The 21,645-nt window shown below is 42.0% G+C and overlaps 2 protein-coding genes across 8 annotated transcripts in view; one reads left to right on the plus strand and one right to left on the minus strand.

Annotated features, from left to right (window-relative positions):
* The window catches only part of LOC103352041 (complement C5), a gene marked incomplete at its 5' end in the record, with an annotated part of 65,455 nt that extends 48,218 nt beyond the window's left edge, over positions 1–17,237 (minus strand). Inside the window, 6 exon segments of the mRNA XM_070056211.1 lie at positions 650–706; positions 708–739; positions 2,882–2,952; positions 3,693–3,849; positions 5,034–5,226; positions 17,092–17,237. Of these exon segments, the coding sequence (XP_069912312.1) occupies positions 650–706; positions 708–739; positions 2,882–2,952; positions 3,693–3,849; positions 5,034–5,226; positions 17,092–17,237 (656 nt within the window).
* Positions 17,238–17,455: 218 nt separating this feature from the next.
* Positions 17,456–21,645, plus strand: part of CNTRL (centriolin) — a 108,611-nt gene continuing 104,421 nt past the window's right edge. For all 7 annotated transcript variants that reach the window (XM_051842356.2, XM_051842466.2, XM_051842453.2 and 4 more), the window contains exon 1: positions 17,456–17,611. The gene's annotated coding sequence lies outside the window, so the exon portion shown is untranslated. The remainder of the gene's footprint in view (positions 17,612–21,645) is intronic.

Below are 21,645 nucleotides of genomic sequence, written 5' to 3' on the forward strand. Positions count from 1 at the left end.
CCACTTGGGGAGTGAACAAGCAGATGGAAGACCTTTGTTTCTGTCTCCTCCTCTCTCTGTAATTCTACCTCTCAAATAAATAAATGACCCAGCCCAGTGTGTGGTACATGGTAGGAAATCCATAAATGCCAGTTCCCTTACCTCTTTGAAGTGTTATACTTTTAAGGCATTACATAATATACAAATCTCAAATCATATTTCAAAATATCTTACATGTTCTGGGAATATGAACTAAAATGTCAGAGAAAATTATAAAACTTTTAAGGAAAATGAAACACACGCTTAGTTGACATCTTCTGTCTATTCTTTCCCTCCTCTCTTTTCTGTCGCGTTCTCAGCATTTGGGGGCCAGGATCTGTATTACCACTGTGTTCACTGTGTGTACATTGCCATGGAAAGAGCTCTTTACATTAGAGATGACTACTGTGGTGCCCAGAGCTGACAGTATTATATCAGTCCCCCTGCCTTGACGCAGAAGAGCCCAAGCAAGTGCCACCTTCCCTTAGGTTATTCATTAGGATTGACAACAACAGCCAACATCATCAGCACACTTCAGTTAAGTGTAATAGCTCCACTGGCTCTTCAGTGACCCTGGGTGAATCCACTGCTTTTATAAGAAATAACTTTACCAACAAATAATTTGATATACTTAGGATTAGAAGGAATCTTGAAGTCAGGAAAAGTGATAATTCCAGTGTAACTTTTTTTCTACCATGGCAACTTCTGAGCCCTCTGGATCCTTTGAGCAAAAAGAAAAAACAAATGCAAGTTTAATCTTTTCTTGAAAACCTGTAACTACAGAAGCCATATATAAACATAACGTGATTTATAGTTCTTGTAGAAATATTCATTAATAGGTTCTAAGAGTCTCTGTTGAAACTGAGCATGTGTGATGCTGGCCTCCCACTGAGGCAAAAACTGGCACTTGGCAGTTTGGTTAACAAAGATTACTTTCTAGGGAAAAAAGGCCTTTTAATAAATCTTTAAGACACATTAAACTCCCAGCAGGTGTCTTACCCATCTTCCTCCTTCCTGCACAGAAATTCTAGAATAATCTTCCACAACACCATTTTTTTTTTATCTTTTATTTAATGAATATAAATTTCCAAAGTACGACTCATGGGTTACAATGGCTTTCCCCCCCATACCGTCCCTCCCACCCACAACCCTCCCCTTTCCCACTCCCTCTCCCCTTCCATTCACATCAAGATTCATTTTCGATTATCTTAATATACAGAAGATCAGCTTAGTATACCTTAAGTAAGGATTTCAACAGTTTGTTCCCACACAGAAACATAAAGTGAAAAATAATAGATGATTTTTTTTTAAATCATGATGAAATCAGATCAGACCTATTGTCATGTTTAATCCCAGTGAGAGTCAAGTTGGGAATTGATAATTTCTTTTTTTTTTTTTTTTTTTTTTTTTTACAGAAGATCAGTTTAGTGTACATTAAGTAAAGATTTCAATCGTTTGCACCCCCATAGAAACACAAAGTGAAATATACTGTTTGAGTACTCGTTATAGCATTAAGCCTCAGTGTACAGCACATTAAGGACAGAGATCCTACATGAGGAGTAAGTGCACAGTGACTCCTGTTGTTGACTTTACAAATTGACACTCCTGTTTATGGCATCAATAATCTCCCTATGCACCAGTCATGAGTTTCCAAGGCTATGGAAGCCCCTTGAGTTCTCCGACTCTTATCTTGTTTAGACAAGGTCATAGTCAAAGTGGAGGTTCTCTCCTCCCTTCAGAGAAAGGCACCTCCCTCTTTGAAGACCTGCACAACACCATTTTTTTAATGTCACTCCATGGCCAAAATGCTCCTCTGCTTCCCTCTTCTCTTTGACAGCAAACCTGAACACATGCAGACAGTGCCATAGCAATCGCCTCTGTCCTGCTTGATGTCTTTTCTCCACAGGAAATTCTAACCAGTGAATGGTGGGATCTGTGAGGCCAGACGATTTACCACAACTCCCCAGACCTGCCACTGCTCTCCCTAAAGTGTTTGCAGGCCAGTCTGCTGGGGTCACAGCACAGTTGTCTCCACCTCTTGCATCTTCCTGGCTCCAGAACTCAACTCCCCCTGTACAACACCTGAAACATAATCCAGCTTTTCTCTATCAAACCCTCTCCATAGTTTCCTTCCAGACCCAGTTTGGGACTAGCATCTTGTCCTCTAGTAATCCTCTCAGAGAGGGGGAACTTCATCTCCAGCTTTGCCTCCCTTTCAAGCTGGCCTGCTATTTGTCCTACATCCTCTTTCACTTGGTTTGGTGTGTTATGTGTGCTTTCCTGGTCTCCAAATTCGAAAGTTCATGGAGGGACACATCCCATCATCCCCCAAATGAACAGAGAGAGCCTAAGCACTGTTGACTCTGGAGACACAGGCTTGGGTTTGAATCCTGATTCAGCTAAACGTTATCAGAATGATCTCAGTGATCACTGAATTTCTCTAACCCTTAGCTGTCTCATCCATTGAGGAGGATAATGACATTATAAAGCTGTAACAACAGTAACAAGCCATGCCCTTCTCATAGTACTTCCCACATCTGCCCAGGCTTCACAGACAGCAAAAGCATACAAATTGATTATATGACTTGCTTTAGAGACAGGGCTACCAAACGCTGTTCTTTAGTGAAGTTTTCAAAGATATTTCAACTAACATTTATTTTACACAGAAAAATTATTATTTAGGATAAGAGAAGTATAAAACTGCCAGATTATACCCATAGTAGATGCTGAATAAATGTTTTCCATTATTCAATATTGACAAAATAAATTAATGCATATGTGACTTGTTTTATAATAATTAAAACTTTGTTCTTATAATAGAAATGCCAGGGTCAAAATTTGATTTACCTAATGGTATACTTACTATAAAAGTTAAGATAACTTCTCTTTGGGATGGCTTTAGGTCTTCATCCAATGAATAAACTCTAACTTTCACTGTAAGAAAAATTGTCATTGTAAGAAACTCCAAGTCTAAATAAACTGAAAGTTATTAATAATGCTGTAAAACAAGACACAGAAAAATTTCAAAGTCCAAAACAATATCCAAGCTTAAAAGAAAGGATCAATCAGGATGTCACAGCTTGCCTTTATAGTATAGTGGAAAAAAAAATACTTTTCATAAAATATTTGCTTAATGGATTTTAAAAAATTGTTTGACTTATGTATTTAAAATATGAATCAGATTATTAGGAACTACTATTTTCTAATTCACTTTTTGTATTTTTAAATCGCTGCTAGATAAAAAAGAATCTAGTATCTGAAATTCTGTAAATAGAGGTGGAAGAACTAATTGTGTCACTAGAACCCAATCAATGAAACATTCTCTAACTCAGAAGGAAGAAGCAGGCAAGAATCTGCATGTCTAAAGGTGTGATTAACTATTTAAACACCTGGGAGAGAGAAAGCCTCACAAGAATGATCTTTTTCCTTGGACACATCCTCTGACCAGGTATCCAAGAGACAGTTCTAACTCTGAGCTTCATGTATAGTGACAGAGACCTTGTTCTACTGCTAAAATTATGGTGACCATCATCAACTTATCAAGAAGTTAGCATCAATACCATCAGCAGCATTTTCAATGGCTTTCAGTATACTCCTATTAGCCAGGTGTAATTTACCAAAATGAGACTGTACTCACCCCCTTCCCTTGGATGAAAATTACCTCGTTATATTACCTGAATCATCCAAGTTATAAACAGATCTGTCTGTCTGAATGAAAAGATATCCATTGTCATAGCGTAGTGGAATTTTTGTTGCTTTAGAAAAATGGACAGATACAACTTCTAAATACACATGTGAAACTGCAGCTTCAGATAAATCTTTTGGTTGTATCTATTTAAAAAAATTTAGTGGAGGACTATTATAATTCTAAAATAATAAAAGCATTGCCTTTTATGTATCCATGCTAATAATTTGAATAACTCTTTATATTCTAACAAACATAAATATTTTGTAAAATAAAACAGTTCATTTTTCTATGGAAATACCTCTGATTTGTATTTTCTTATCAAATTTAGTTTAAAAGTTACTTTAAAATTAATCCAGATTTAATCTCTAATTTAAATGACAATCACTGAAAAAAATTCAATGTTTAACAGACAAAACACCAAAAGTCACTGACAAATGATCAAAAGTTCAAATGCTTATCAGCAATGGAGGGGAAGGAGAATTGGGAGGATTCATAACTCACATAGAAAGTACTCAGTGACTTGTCTCATAATATTGCAAATGAACTAAATGCTCTTCATATTTATATTTAGAAATGCTGAAAGTCTAAATCATTTTTAACCAATGTTTTTTCTTAAGTATTAGTCATTATATAATTTGTATATGGCTCTCTTCAAATACATTGCATTGGGTCAGTATTTTATAATAATATGGTTGTACGCACTTCTAGTTTTCCTTATACATTGTTGAAAAACTTATTTGAAAGAAACTTTGGTTAAAGTCCAAAGAGAAATATAAAAAATTTCATATTTTAGAAAAAATATTTTAGAGGACCATGGAATTAGTATTTTATGGTTTGTAGTTAGGAAAACAAATGCTAAAAATGTTCTCCATTCCTTTTTCTGAAATTCTTTAGAACAACAGAGCCAAACTCATGTTTGTGTGTGTGCATTCCTAATATTATATTAAGTTTTAACATCTACATGATCTCTTCTTAGTATTTATCACGTAAGTTTGAAATACTTATGAGTCAATTGATAGTTTTCAACTCACGCCGCCAAATCTTTCATCTTAATAACCTTTACCTACTTCAGACTTTTACCTTACCTGTATATTATCCCCAAATCAGAAACAGATTCACCATTTAACATTTCCCATTTTATATATATATATATATATATATAAACATAATGGTGCTTAATCTCACATCAACTAGTGAGTTCACTTTATTGCATGATATATAGCATATTTGTGTCCACATATCTAAAAGGAATCAATGTTGTTATCTATGTATATATTTTATAAAGAAACATTTGACATATAGAAGAAAATATGAGATGAATACCTACAGTTAAGTTTGCAGAATTTTGGAATTTATTTTCTGGGGATAAAGTAACTTGGCCAGAAGAATATACAAAACTTTCATCTGGATAACTTTTAATAGCAGCAGTCACAGCAAATGGTTCTGTGTATCCATAAACTTGAATTACTACATTTTCAGAGGCTCCAACATAGAATACTTTAGGTGCTGTGACAACATACCTGTTAAAACAGTAAAATATAGTCAATTTGTTAATAGACAATTTAAAAAATTTACCCTAGGAGAATCAACATGAATTATCAGTATTTTTTTTAAGATTTATTTATTTATTTGAAAGGCAGAGTTACGGAGAGGGAGAGGGAGAGGGAGAGGGAGAGAGAGAGAGAGAGAGATATCGATCTTCCATCTGCTGGTTCACTCCCTGAATAGCTCCAATGGCTGGAGCTGGGCTGATCCAAACCCAGAAACCGGGAGCTTCCTCTAGTCTCCTACATGGGTGCAGGGCCCAACGGCCTGGGCCACCATCCTCTACTGCTTTCCCAGGCCATAGCAGAGAGCTGAATCAGAAGCGGAGCAGTGGGGACTCAAACTGGCACCCATATTGCTGGCACTGCAGGAGACAGAGAATGTTCTATCTGCTGGCTCACTCCCCAGATGGCCACAATAGCCCACACCTAGCCAGGATGGAGCCAGGAGCTAGAAGCTTCTTCCAGGTCTCCCATGTGGGTGGCAAGGTCCCAAACAGTTGGGCCATCTTCCACTGCAGCTGGGACACAAACCAGACCCACATGGGATGTCAGTGTTGCAAGCAGCAGCTTTACCTGCTGCGCCATGACATAGGTCCCCAAGAATCTATTTTCTTTTCTTTTCTTTTTTTTTTTTGACAGATAGAGTTCGACAGTGAGAGAGACAGAAAAGTCTTCCTTCCATTGGTTTACCCCCCAAATGGCCGCTACGGCTGGAGCTGTTCCAATCCGAAGCCAGGAGCCAGGTGCTTCTTCCTGGTCTCCCATGTGGGTGCAGGGCCCAAGCACCTGGGCCATCCTCCACTACCCTCCCGGGCCACAGCAGAAAGCTGGACTGGAAGAGGAGCAACCAGGACTAGAACCCAGCACCCATATGGGATGCCAGTGCTGCAGGCGGAGGATTAATCAAGTTATCCATGGCGCCGGCCCCCCTAAGAATCTATTTTCAAAGAAAACACCAATCTGGAAGTTACTCTTGTCCAGAAGCAAGGGTAAGAGCCTGGGTAAAACAGAGAATATCAGAACATAAGTTATACAAAGCTCCCAAAGCACTCAGATTAAAAAAGAAAGAAAGAAAGAAAAAAAAGAGTAAACCACCAGGTGCTAGAGAATAGAGGACATTCACTTGGCATTCTAAAAAGGCAGGAAGTTAATTTCATGTAACACTGATTGAATTCTGCTTTCTGTACATACACAACAAAGATGGATTTCAAATGAAAATACACCCTTCACTTACATTTGTTCCTGTCCCCAACTTCTTCCCAAGTAGAAGAAAACACAGAGTATGCTTAAAGTATCCATGGCCAGGATAGCATTAGATCATTAACACAAACTTTCTTTAAACTGCCCTTCTTTTTGTGAACTCAGCTTGAAAATTTTGGTTAAATTAGTCTTCAGGTTAATTATTAATATCAGATAGTAGAGTCAGTGAGAAGCAAATCTAAAAATTTAAATGACAACCTTTTAATATCCATAGGTAATTGTAGACTTCAAAGTGGAGAATCCTGATTTTGACAAACAAATTGGAAAAAATATCCTAAGTAGGAGTCTCTAGGAAAATGCTTCAAAGCTGGACATGAACACCAAATATTCTGGTCACGCACATTTTCTGGGCATAATAGATACAGCTGATGCCCTGACCAGATCATCTTTGCTGAGCCAGCATACTCTTTCTACAGATGCTGTGAATATTGGGTGCTTAAATTTCCTAACTCTACCTTTCTCCAGGTTATTCATCTCAGCTAGAGAATACAGTCTGCCTAGAAGATGCCTTAGAAGTTACCCCTTCTCCCTGGGATTGGTCCACAACCAATAACTGACTGATTCAGGGGGATACAACAGGCTAGTTCCCTTGCCTCAAGGTGGGACAACTTTGTGGGCTGTGATGAGGCTAATGCTAGACCTCAGGAGAAACCACATATTTGCTTAGTTTCTTGTCCTGCCCTATCATGCTTTCTTCTCCACTTTATGGGTTTCTTTTAAGAGCAGTATCTCAAAACACCACTTGCATGAGAATGGTTATTTTAGGCTTTTTTTAATAGGGAACTACTCTAAATTTAAGGCACAATGGGAGAAGATTATCATCCTGGACTATATGTGGATTGTCTTGGGTCAGGAAATGTTTCCGAGGCTTCCCTGGCATGGGTCTCCTTTGAATTGGGGCTCGTGAGGCCTCTACTGATCCTCTTTAGAGCAGATCTGAAATCCCAGAGCAATCTGCCAGATACTGAGATGTTTCCAGGAATCTGGGCTTAGAAATGGGCTTCCAATAACCAGTAAACAGACAAAGAAGCTATAAAGGTATTAGCTGTCTTAGGCTTAGGGATGACAGCCTTGCAGGTAGCAGCTAACCTGCTGAACCACAATGTCACTCTCTACTTATTTATTTGTTTTGACAGGCAGAGTTACAGAAGGAGAGGGAGAGGAAGAGACAGAGAGAGAGAGAGAGGGAGAGAAAGAGAGAGAGAGAGAGGCAATCAGGGAGGGAGGGAGAGAGGGAGAGTATGAATCTTCCATTGGCTGGTTTACTCCCCAAATGGCCACAGAAGCTGGGCCAAACCAAAGCCAAGAACTTGGAACTCCATCTTGGTCTCCCATGTGGGTAGCAGGGGTCCAAGTACTTTGGCCATCTTCTACTGCACTCCCAGTCACATTTGTGGGAACTGGATAGGAAGTAGAACAGTGGGGATTACAACTGGCACTCATATGGCAGGCTGCAACACAAGTGTTGGCTTGACCTTCTGTGCCACAATGGCAGCTCTATGGTAGGCTAATATTTAATTGTTTGAGGCCGGTGCCGTGGCTCAATAGGCTAATCCTCTGCCTTGCGGCGCTGGCACACCGGGTTCTAGTCCTGGTCAGGGTGCCGGATTCTGTCCCGGTTGCCCCTCTTCCAGGCCAGCTCTCTGCTGTGGCCAGGGAAGGCAGTGGAGGATGGCCCAAGTGCTTGGGCCCTGCACCCCATGGGAGACCAGGATAAGTACCTGGCTCCTGCCTTTGGATCAGCGCGGTGCGCCGGCCGCAGCGCGCCGGCGGCAGCGGCCATTGGAGGGTGAACCAATGACAAAGGAAGACCTTTCTCTTTGTCTCTCTCTCTCTCTCACTGTCCACTCTGCCTGTCAAAAAAAAAAAAATTTAATTGTTTGAGTTCTGAACCAAATCAAGCAGGATACCACAGGGACAATGACAGGAAAATCACAAATCACAATGCATTAAAAAGGTTGGTTTAATACACAAAAGAATCTATAGATCAGCTGGCACGACCAATAAATCTGGCATCAATATAGTTCAGAACATTTACAGGCAGATGTGACAGAAAATGTTCTCATGTCTGATGAGGATGCTTGTAACTGTGCCTTTATTTTTGGCCAATTGTCTCAGTAATTGAAAACATCTGCAGGGGGGAAACAAAAACCAATGCTTTAGTTCAAGGGTATATTTACCATTGTGTGAGCTCCTCATAAGGATTTCACAACCCAGGTCCAGAAAGACAATTTGTATTTCTTGTTTACACTGTTGCGGAGGAGGAGCAAACACAGTGACAGAGAAAAAAAAGCAAAAAGCCAACAATCTCCTGGTCAAATTTCATATTATTATCAGTGTGTAACTTAGGTCATAAACATTTGACATCCTCAGATACTGAAATGTTTAGAATTGTTTCTCCCGATTTCTGACAAATAGCAGAATAAACAAGATAATACAGTGAGATTATCTCAATGTTTCTCATGCACAGTGCTACTGAATTTTGAGCTGTGTGATTCTTTGTAGTGAGCTGTTGCCTGTGCAGCTTAGAAGCATGCCTGGCTTCCACCCATTAGATGTCAGTAGAGCCTTTATGTCAACAAATGTTCCTGACATTGTTAAACACTCCCTGGTGTAGGGAGCAAGGTAAAATGATTGTTAGTTGAAAATTCACTGAATTGCTGGTTGCTGTGCAGTTGGCTTAGCCTTTAAAGTGAGAATGAGGAGAATTCTTATCTGTGCTTTTATCAGAGATACAAAATTCAGCAGGATTTTCAACTGAGGTGTTTTTTTTTTTTTTTAAGTGACCATAGGAAACTGTAATTCCTTCTGTTTCCTTTATAAGAAAGAATACTCAAACACCATTTCTTTACTGATGACTTTCAAATTTATATCTCTGGTGGCAAGATCTCCCCTTGAATGATAACATGCTAAGAGTTTAGAATTCACTCCTTTTTTCTATCTACATTCACTCATTAGGCAATCTCATGTAATTCAATGCACTTGAGTATCATTTGCTTACACCACTACACCGACATTTAATTCCCTAGATCTCCCCTAAACTCCAGAATCATACATTTAACCACCTTACGCAAAACCCTTACTTGTATATCTAGTTAGCATCTTAAATATAATAAAGTCCAAATCTGAAATTCCAAAGGGCTGCCCTCCCCAAACAGAGCAAAAAAAAAAAAAAAAAAAAAAAAAGTACCATCTCTAAAGACCTCTAAATGAAAGATAGGAACCAAAATATTCAGGGAAACAAACAAAAATAACAGAAAACTTGGAAGAAACAGACTATACAAAGTGAAGACTACTCCTCCTGCCAAAAAAAAAAAAAAATCCTTCATTAATATACTCAAAAAGGTAGGAAATTGGGCCGGCACCGTGGCTCAATAGGCTAATCCTCCGCCTTGCGGCGCCGGCACATCGGGTTCTAGTCCCGGTTGGGGCGCCGGATTCTGTCCCAGTTGCCCCTCTTCCAGGCCAGCTCTCTGCTGTGACCAGGGAGTGCAGTGGAGGATGGCCCAAGTGCTTGGGCCCTGAACCCCATGGGAGACCAGGATAAGTACCTGGCTCCTGCTTCGGATTGGCGCGGTGCACCAGCTGCAGCGCACTGGCCGCAGCGGCCATTGGAGGGTGAACCAACGGCAAAGGAAGACCTTTCTCTCTGTCTCTTTCTCTCACTATCCACTCTGCCTGTCAAAAAAAGAAAAAAGAAAGATAGGAAATTGCATCCATAGAGCAAGAATAAGATAGAAAAAAGAGAAAAAAATGAGTTCTAGGATATTAATAACATGACAGCATAAATAAAAATATGTGGACGATAAAGTGGAGTAAATCTTCAAAAAAGCAGAGCAAAAAGACAAAGTGATGATAAATAAGAGAAAAATGAACAAGATAAAGAGGACCAGGTCAGGACTTCTAGCAGCTAAGTAATAGGAACTCCAGAAAGAATAGAGAGGACAGGAGGAGCTAATGAAACAACTAAAATCATTTTCCAGAATATAAGTACACAGTTGTCAGATTGAAAGAATCTGCCAAATGCTAAGCAGAATGACAAAAATATATTTACAGCCAGGCACACTGTCTTAGTCTACTTTCTATTGCTATAGCAAAATATGAGACTGAGCAATTTAGAAAGAAAGACCCCAACAACCTATGCTTATAACCACTGCTGCCACAAATTCCTACAACCTAGGATACGGAGGCACCAACAGTCATACACAACCTTATCTGGTGCCCATAGAACACTTTCCAGAATAGATCATGTGTTAGACCACAAAACAAATCTTAATGGGCTTAAGAAGACTGAATCACATCTAGTATTGTTTCCAACCACAGCTGTATGAAACTGGAAATCAAAAATAGGAGGAAACTTGGAAAATTCATGAAATGTGGAAATTTTAAAATATGTTCTTGAATAACCAATGAGTCAAAGAAGAAATCTAAAGGAGAAACTTAAAAATACCTTGGGGCAGCTGTTTGATAAAGTGGTTAGGACAACGCTTGGGATTCCTACATTGCATACTGGAATACCTTGTTCAAGTTCCAACTACTCTACTTCATATCCAGCTTCCTGCTAAAGCACACTCAAGGAGACAGCTTGTGAAGGCTCAAGTACTTAGGTCCCTACCATCCACGTAGGAGATCCAGGTTGAGTTCCTGTCCTTTTTTTTTTTAAATGTATTTCTTTATTTGAAAGGCAGAGTTACAGAGGGGCAGAGGCAGAGAGAGAGAGAGAGAAAGAGAACTTCCATCTGATAGTTCATTCCCCAGATGGTTGCAACAGCCAGATTTGCACTGATCCAAAGCCAGAAGCCAGGAGCTTCTTCTAGGTCTCCCATGCAGCTGTAGGGGCCCAAGGATTTGGACCATCTTCCACTGCTTTCCCAAGCCACAGCAGAGAGCTGGATCGGAAGTGGAGCAGCCAGGACTCGAACCAGTGCCCTTAGGAGATGCCAGCACTTCAGGTGGTGGCTTTACCTGCTACACTGTCTCTTGATTTCAGCCTGATTCAGCCTTGGCTGTTGCAGGCATTTGGGGAATGAATCAGCAGATGAATGATCTCTATTCTCTCTCTCTCTGTCCTTCAAATAAAAATAACAAAAAAATTTTCAATCATAAGACAAATGACACTGGAAACATAACATACCAAAACCCAGGGGATGCAGCAAAAGCAATTCTAAAAGGGAAATTTATAGCAATGAACACATACATTAAAAATATATATATATAGCACATAAATACTGTAGTATTATGGCTCAAAGAACTAGAAAAAGATGACCAAACTAGACACAAAGTTAGAAGAAGGAAGTATCAAATACAAGTCAAATCAAGAAGAAGAAAAAACTATATGAGAAAACTCAATAAAACTAAGAGTTTGTTTTTCTTGAAATAAAAAAAAATTGACAAACTTTCAGCTAAAATAAGAAAAAGAGACAAGACTAAAATAAATAAAATAAAAAATTAAAGTGAAGACACTACAACTGATCATAAGGGGCTGTTATGAACAATTTTATATATATGCCAACAAATTGGATTACCTAGACCAAACGAATTCTCAGAAAAATGCAACCTACCAAGATTGAATCAGGAATAAACAGAAAGCCTGAACAGACCAATAACAATTAAATAGACTGAGGAGGGGCCAGCACTGTGGCATAGTGAGCTAAGCCTCCACTTGCAGTACTGGCATCTCATATAGGTACTAGTTTGTGTCCCAGTTGCTCCTCTTCTGATCCAGTTTTCTGCTAGTTGTGTGGGAAAGCAGTAAAAGATGGCTCAAGTTTTTGGGTCCCTGCAGCTGTATTGGAGGCCCGGAAGAAGCTCCTGGCTCCTGGCTTCAGATGGGCCCAGTTCGGACTTTGTGACCATTTTGGGAATGAAACAGCAGATGGAAAACCTTTCTCGCTGTCTCTGCCTCTCTCTGTCTATAACTCTACCTCTCAAATAAATAAATAAATAAACTCTTAAAAACAAAAGAGGGAGAGACTGATGAAGTAATTTTAAAAACCTCCCAACAAAGAAAAGGCCAGGTCAGATGGCTTAAACATTGAATATTACCAAATAAAGAAGAATTAATATCAAAATTTCTTAAGCTTTTCCAAAAAAATAGAGCTAGGGAGAATAATTAAAAATACTTTTTATGCAGCCAGTATAACCTTGACCTAAGCCAAAGACATCATAAGAAAACTACAAGCCAATATCCCTGATGAACATTGACACAAAACTCAATAAAATATTAACTGAATTTAACAAAACATCAAAAAGATTACACATCATGATCAAGAGGGACTTATCTCTGGCATGCAAGGCTGGTTTAACACATGCAAACCAATCAGCATGATGCATGACATTAACAAGCTGAAAGATAAAAGCTACAAGCTACATGATTATCTAAATTGACACAGGAAAAACATTCAACAAAGTTCAACACTGTTTCTTGATAAAAAATTCTTATCAGCTTAGGTATAGAAGGGAAAATCCTTAACATAATAAAGCTCATTTATTTATTCATTTATTTATTGACGAGTAGAGTTAGACAGTGAGAGAGAGAGAGACAGAGAGAAAGGTCTTCCTTCTGTTGGTTCACTCCCCAAAGGGCCGCTACGGCCGGCGCTGCACCGATCCAAAGCCAGGAGCCAGGTGCTTCCTCCTGGTCTCCCATGTGGGTCCAGGGGCCCAAGCATCTGGGCCATCCTCCACTGCCTTCCCTGGCCACAGCAGAGAGATGGACTGGAAGAGGAGCAACCAGGACTAGAACCCGGCGCCCATATGGGATGCCAGTGCCGCAGGCATAGGATTAACCAAGTGAGCCATGGCGCCAGCCCTGATAATAAAGCCTATTTATGAAAAAACTCACAGCTAACATTTTAATCAATGGAGAAAAAATTTAAAGCTTTTCCACTAAGATCCAATACATGGCAAAGATATTCACTCTCAACTGTTCTATTCAACATAGTACTGGAAGTACTAGGAAAAGCAATCAGATAAGAAAAAGAAATAAAAGATATCCAAATCAGAAAATAAGCAAAATTATCCCTACTTGCAGATAACAATCCTTATGTAAACAACCCCAAATATTCCACAAAAAGCCTGTTAGAATAAATGAACTCAGTAAATTTAAAGGATATAAAAATCAACATCAATATCAATCTTTACACAAAAAATCCAACCAAGTGGATAAAGAAAAAATTCTATTTATTATAACATAAAAGAATACTCAGAAACAAATTTAACCATGCAGATACATGACAAAGCAGTAATGAAAAAAACTGAAGGTACACAAAAAACTTGCTCATTGGCTGAAATAATTAATATTGTTAAAAATGCCTAAGATTAGTCAAAGTTTTACAGAGACAGAACTAATAGGACACATAGATATATGAGAAGCAATTTATTAAGGAAATTTGCTTACATGACTGTGAAGGCTGAGAAGTCCCACAATAGGCTGTCCACAAGTTGGAGATCCTGGATGCCGTGGCATGATTCGATCCAAGTCCAAAGAAAATAGGCAAGTTGATGGTGCAATTCTCAGTCTGAACATCAACCTGACAACCTGGAGTGCTGATGGCTGAAGGCTAAGGAGGCTGGAATTCTGACATCCAGGGCCAGGAGAAGAAGAGTATATCCTGTGGCCAGTGCTGCAGCATAGAGGGTAGAACTGCCGCCTGCAGTGCCAGCATCCCTTATGGGCACCGGTTCGAGTCCTGGCTGCTCCATTCCGATCCAGCTCTTTGCTATGGGGTGGGAAAGCAGTGGAAGATGGCCCAAGTCCTTGGGCCCTGCACCCACGTGGGAGACCTGGAAGAAGCTCCTGGCTCCTGCCTTTGGATCGGCATAGCTCTGGCCGTTGCGGCCATCTGCGGAGTGGACTAGTAGATGGAAGGCCTCTCTCTGCTTCTCTTTCTCTGTGTAAGCTCTCACTTTCAAATAAATAAATAAATATTAAAAAAAGAGTATATCCCAACTCATAGAAATAGATACATTCACCTTCTTTGTTTTTACTTCTCTCCAGGCCCCAGGCCAATTGAATGGTGCCTGTCTACATTGAGGGTAGATTTTCCCCACTTCATTTACTTAGACTCATATGCTAATCACCTCCATAAATACCCTCACAGACACACTAAAAAAAATAATGCTTTATCAGGTATTCCTTAATTGAGAGAAATTGACAAGGGCCGGCTCTGAGGCGCAGCAGGTTAACACCCTGGCCTGAAGCACCAGCACCCCATATGGGCGCCAGTTCTAGTCCCGGCTGCTCCTCTTCAGATCCAGCTCTCTGCTATGGCCTGGGATAGCAGTAGAAGATGGCCCAAGTCCTTGGGCCCCTGCACCCATGTGAGAGATCCGGAGGAGGCTCCTGGCTTCAGATCCGTGCAGCTCCAGCCATTGCAGCCATCTGGGAAGTGAACCAGTGGATGGAAGACCTCTCTCTCTGTCTCTCCCTCTCTCTGTAACTCTTTTAAGTAAATAAAAATAAATCTTTAAAAAAGAGAGAGAAGTTGACACCTAAAATCATCCATTATAATGTTCATACTACCCAAGAAATATATAGATTCAATGCAATCTCTATCAATATCCCAGTGGTGCTCTTCACATAGAAAAAAGAATCCTAAAATTCATATGGAACCACAGAAGACCCCAAATAGCCAAAGCAATCTCGAGAAAGAAAAAGTTAAAGGCATCACACTTTCTGATTTAAAATTACAAATTAAATAAAAATAAAAAATTTTGAAATAAAATTATATTACAAAGCTATACTAATCAAGAAATAAAAACAGACACATAGACCAATGGAACAGAATAAAGTTTCCATAAATAAATCAAAACAAATACAATCGATTAATTTTCAACAAGGGCACCAAGAAGTAAACTTGGGATAGAATAATTTCATCAATAAGAAATGCTGCAAAAACTGGATTTTCAAGAGCCAAAGAATGAAACTGGGCTTATCTTTTTATATCATACACAAAAACCAACTCAAAATGGATTTTAAAAAACCTGAAGTGAAGAAATGCAACCATAAAACTTGTAGAAGAGAATATAGGGTAAAAGCTCTTTGACATTGTCCTTGGTTGGCAATGTTTGAGTATTACACCAAAACCTCAGCTTCAGAAACAAAAGTAAATGAGACTATGTGAACTAAAAAGCTTCTGCACAGCAAATGAAAGAATCAACAAATTAAATAGTAACCTACAGATTCGGAAAAAATATTTGCACACCATACATCTGATAAGGGGTTAATAATCAAAATGTATTTATAAAAACAACTCATGTCTCAAAACAAATATCCTGATTTTAAAAATTGGCAAAGGATTTGATTCATTGGTTTTGGTACCACGGAAGTATGATGAGTTTTAGCACAAACCAGAATGGACAACATGAAAATAAATGTGGATGGTGCCCCCTGTTGGAAGTCACCTGAATTTCCTACTGAGGTAAAACCATCTCGTTTGCCTTAATGAAGACTTAAGTAGCTGCAGCAGTTTATAATAACGTCCCTCTTCCTACTTTAACTTCACTCCAGATTTTGGTGCCAACCATACTGAATTAATATTTTGATACTACTTATGCTCAGTCCATTCATAATGAATTAAGATCCAGTTCATTGCCAAGCTCCCCTCACCTCTCTCTCTCTCTCTTTTCCTGGGGTTTGCAAAGTTGTGCTCTTTGCCAAGCGAATTTTTCCCCATCCCCACACTCCCTGACTAAACTCTTCTCTTTCAAGCCAGGGACGAGACAGAACTTCAAGCAAACAACTGCCTAGTAATAAAACATATTGAAAACTTACTAGGTAGGCATTGTTCTAGATAGCTTCAAACACATTTTTATAATTATCAAGAAAACCTTATCCCATCCCATAGATGAGGAAACAGAGACACAAACAGATGGAATTTCTAAAATAAGCTGTGTGGATGGGCATTTGGCCCATGGTTTTATGATGCTGTCTGGGCGGTATCCACATGGGAATTCTTGGGTTCCAGCCCGGGCTCTGCTGCCCGCCCAGCTTCCTGCTAACGTGCACTCTGGGAGGCAGCCGCTGATGGCGCAAGCGCTTGGGTCCCTAACACCCATGTGGAGATCCAGATGGAGTTCAGGCTTCCACCTGGCCCTGCCAGGACTGTTCAGGGCATTTGGGGAGTGAACCAGCAGATGCAAGATCTCTTTCACATAAACAGTAAGTAACATCAAGGTATAAAGAGGGGCCATGAACTCTGCTAAAGCACGACACAATGAAGTTAAGGATCATGCTGGCTGAGACTCTCGAGCCACACGCTGGTAAGATAAAAATGCAGTAAAGTGCAGGCAGGGGTTGCACCGAGATTGCCGGAGCCAGCATTGCACAGCCTTGGACGGCAACGCCAGCCACGTTTATCCGGGAAACTGGGAGGCTGGAGTGAAAGGTGTTCTTGGTGACAACGTTTCAGAAAACAAAAACAAAAACAAAAACAAAAACGCATGGCATTCCGGGGGCATCCAGACGTCTGCTAAATTCCCTTAAGATGTCTGCTGAACGTCTACAGCGAACGTAGCACATTTTGGGGCGCAGGCTGGACTCGCTCCCCCGACCTCCTATGGCGCCTGGCGCCCCACCTGCCTCTGCTCCGACATGCAGTTGCGTCCGGACGGTTCGGTCCCTCAAGAATAGAATTCGCCTCAGAAATAGCCCAGCCGGGAGAAGCGTGCAGCGAGGCACAGGAAGTCAGGGCCGGCCGGTAGCACTCGGGCTGTTCTCTGACTCAGCGACGTAACTGCCTTGCTGGTTGGCGCCGCCAGGAACCTGTCCTCCGGGGGACTCCGCACCCCAGGGCGTCGCGACCCGAACGCTGAGGCGCCACAGCCCGCCGGGCTTGTGCGGCGCGGAGCCTCGCACCCTGTCGGCCCCGCGCGCGCGGGCAGCTGAGGCGGCAAAGACGACGACGGGGAAACTCCTCCCAACGGCCCCGGGGGGGCGTGGCCAAGGAGTCCCCGCCCACCCCCGCGCGCGCGGCCACTCGGCAACCGGCACAACACAACAAAATGGCTCCCGCGCCGCCCGGCGCCTGAAGCGAGAGGCCCGCACGTCTCCCGCCCCGCCCCGGTCCGTGGGGCTGCTCGGTTGGGCTCCTGGGCGGTGAGTGCTGCGCTGGTCGAGGCCGTCCTCCGGGGTCCAGACCGAGCGGCGGGGGCTGGCGGCAAAGGCGAGAAGGCCAGGGCCAGGCGTGGGCTGCGCCGGCTCCGGGTGGATCCGGGGCGGGGGCGTGTTGCCTGGGAATTGGGATTGGACGCCAAGGATGGGAGGGCCCGGAACGGGCGTGGGAAGGTGGGTGAAGTAACGGGCGCGTGAGAGGAGAGGAGGTAGGGGTGGTGGGTGGTGGGGCGATGGAGGACGGACGGCTGGCCTGTGGGAAATGCGGAAACTGGGGCGCGGCGCCGAAAAGAACGGGGGTCGCGCCAGAATGTGGGGCTGCGGTGGGCCAGGTGTGTGGGAGTGGCTGGGGTAAAGGATGGCTCGGGTATTCCGACAGGTGTCCTGGTGTCAGGCAGAATGAAGAACCTGGAGACAGAGATAGTGGGACGAAGTGCTTGAAGAAGGGGGAAGAGCGAATTTTGAAACCTCTCGGACTTGAGTTCAAGTCTCTATTCTGCCACCTTGTGTTATGTAGCCGCGGCCCCGTGACTTTCCTTAACCTTTCCTTGTTGATGAGAATAATAACTCAAGACTTGAGTGATCACTATGTGTCAGATACAGTTCTGGGTACTTTGCGTGTACACTAACTCACTGAGAATTTTCAGTAGCTGGTGTGAAGTGAACCCTAGTTTAAAAGTGGTGACACTGAGTACCAGAGAGGTTAAATAGGTGGAAAATCTGAATTTGAACTCAGGCCGTCCAATTGTGGAATCCTAAGTTCTCAAATGTTACTTGCTAACTGTCACCTGTTAAGTGAGGTCAGTAATTCTGGTTCTATACAGCATCTATGAGAATTTAATTTTGATAATATATCTAGGATTTAGTCTTGTCCTCTGTCAACACAGTTTTGTGTAACAGCAAAGAAAAATAGAAACAGAAAAGAAAAATAGAGTCTCTGCTCTTTTGTAGCTTATAGCCTAAGGAGAAACAGGCACTAATCAAGTAGCTTTGCAAATAATTTAACTCGCTAAGTATTACAAGTGTTATAAAGGAGACTACTTAATGCAGAGGCCATGTATAAAGGAAAAATACAGGCTTGTTATTAATCCTTAGATGCCCTGCTTTCTCAGCTCTGTGTTCTTGGGCCCTAGAACAGTTCTTGGCATGTAAAAGTTGCTCAGTAAAACTGAATAGCTAAATTAATGGAAAGAAGTGTGAAGCTTGGATTTTAGGGTATAAAATGAGCTGAATGAGAAGATGGGAGAGGGGAAATCAGGTTGTTAATAGGATGGAGAAGGACACAGGGGTCTGAATGTTAGAAAAGGCCAGTAGGGGCCAGCGCCGCAGCTCACTAGGCTAATCCTCCGCCTGTGGCACCGGCATTCTGGGTTGGGTTAGTCCTGGTTGGGGCGCTGGTTCTGTCCCGGTTGCTCCTCTTCCAGTCCAGCTCTCTGCTGTGGCCCGGGAAGGCAGTGGAGGATGGCCCAAGTGCTCGGGCCCCTGGACCCGCATGGGAGACCAGGAGGAAGCACCTGGCTCCTGGCTTCGGATCGGCGCAGCGCGCCAGCCGTAGCAGCCATTTGAGGGGTGAACCAACGGAAGGAAGACCTTTCTCTCTGTCTCTCTCTCTCACTGTCTAACTCTGCCTATCAAAAAAAAAAAAAAAAAAAAAAAAAAAAAAAGGCCAGTAGGTAGGTCCTTAGTTTTGGTTGTAGAGGTATGGGTGGAAATTTGAGTATTTTTTTGAAGGGGGAAATTGTAGGCCAGAGTTTTGGAGAATGGATTAGGCTGTCAGGGTAGTTCCTGGGATGAAGAGAGATGAGTAGTTTGCGAAGACAGGATGCATATGGAAGTGTTAAGGCAGGGTACTGGAAGGCACTGTAGAATAATAGAGACAATATGATGTGAAGGCACTAGGGCAGAATTTTGTGGGGAAAATGTGGCCATCAGAATGGGATGAAGAAGGATAGAAGGCAAACATGGGCATTGCAGAGGGCAGTAGCTTTGCAAGGAGTGGCTGCTTGGAGGCTTTGAAGGCGAGTAGGAATTGGCATATTTGAAGGGGCTAGAACGGGTTAAAGAGTATTTCAGTAGGTAGGAGGGCATGGGACAAAGTAGAATTAGAGGGAAGGATATGGAGAGAGAGATGGAAGTTAAGGAAGAGGGGTGGATATTGCATGTTAGGGTGGCCCGAAGAGCGAGAGATGAAAGGTTTGGGATTATCAAGATTTGCCTGATTTGGCGATCAGAGAAGATGGAAAGTTGGGAATGTTAGGAAAGCCTGGATAGAGGTGGAGTTTGCCATCTCTCCTGAGCTGTGATGGACAGGATTGCTAGATCGGGGCAAGTGTCTTGGCTTGGAGGTGACAAGATGGGTAGCGTTTCATTGTCTGATCATAGGATTCTGATTATCACTTCTAACTGGTGGTTTTCTTTTGGTCTGCAGGCCATCTTCTGGATGTTTAAATTATGTCTCCGGCTCTGAACTTGTTTTGCTTTCTTTCAGTTTATCCTACCCCTTCACTCTCTTTAGCCCTGCCTCTCAGCTGTATGCTGTTTTCTCTACCTGGTCACTGTTCATATGATTACAGACAACATCTGAGGGTTATACTACATCCCCATCTCAAATTTTTTTTAAAAGACTTATTTACTAGAGAGGCAGAGTTACAGACGGGGGTAGAGAGAGAGAGGGAGAGGTTCTCTGTCTTCTGGTTCACTCCCCAAATGGCTGCAATGGCTGGAGCTGGGCTGATCTTAAACCAGGAGCCAGAAGCTTCTTCTGGGCCTCCTACACAGGTGCAGGAGCCCAAGTACTTTGGCCATTCCTCACTGCTTTCCCAGGCCATCAGCAGGGAGCTGGATCTGAAGTGGAGCAGCCAGGACTCAAAGTGGTGCCCATATGGGATGCCAGCGCCACAGGCAGATGCTTACCCTACTAAGCCACTGCGCCAACCCCTTTCTCTCCTGAATTTGTATTGCAGGATTTAGCTCTTCTGGGCATAGTTTCTCTAAAATAATGCTCACCATTATCAAACACTGTAAATCCTGAAGCCCAGTTCACTGAATTAGCTATTCTATGAGGTAGACTACATACACTTGTTGTTAGTCCAGGCTTTATAGGAGCTATGGCAATCCAGCGGATCTGGGAATGCACTGTGATTTGGGAACCATCATTTAGTCTTGCACTTTAGTCTCAATTTCTGGATTCTATTCTATTATTTTTTAAAATATTTTATTTATCTGAAGGGCAGAATTAGAGACAGAAGGAGGGACACAGAATCTAAGAGATCTTCTGTCTGCTGGTTCACTTCCTAAATGGCCTCAATGACCAGGTCTAGGCAAGACAGAAGCAAGGAGCTTCTGCCAGGTCTCTGACATGGATGCAGGCACCCAAAGACTTGGGCCATCTTCTGCTGCTTTCTCAGGCCCATTAGCAGGATCAAAAGTGGGGCAGCCCGGACTCCAACTGGCACCATGCCATGGAATGGAGAAGGATATATGAAATTCGGTCTGGACCCTGTTCTTCCTCTTTTATTTTTAAAGTTTCTTGCCTTTATGAAAACTACATATGATAATGTGTCATCCATTAATCCATTTTGCTCAGGAAGACGTAAAATTTGACCACTGTAAGCATATACCTCTTAACTCTTTTCAAGTTTGAGAGTATAGTATTCTTATGTAGAAGGGCAATGCTGGTACGGCTGAGCACTGGATCAGTATTGCTAAGAGACTTTCTTCTGTGGCAGAAGGGTGTGATATAAGATCCCCAAATTTTCCACACTTTGAATTTAGGACCAAAAGCCTTGTGGTAATGACATAAGTGGCAGTTGTGTGAACTTAGGGGGAAGCTTTTCTTTTTTTTTTCTTTTTTTGACAGAGTGGACAGTGAGAGAGAGAGAGAGAGAAAGGTCTTCCTTTTCTGTTGGTTCACCCCCCAAATGGCCGCTATGGCTTGCGCACTGCGGCCGGCGCTGCGCTGATCCAAAGCCAGGAGCCAGGTGCTTCCTCCTGGTCTCCCATGCAGGTTCAGGGCCCAA

Source organism: Oryctolagus cuniculus, chromosome 1, assembly GCF_964237555.1.
Source record: "Oryctolagus cuniculus chromosome 1, mOryCun1.1, whole genome shotgun sequence".
NCBI classification, from domain to species: domain Eukaryota; kingdom Metazoa; phylum Chordata; class Mammalia; order Lagomorpha; family Leporidae; genus Oryctolagus; species Oryctolagus cuniculus.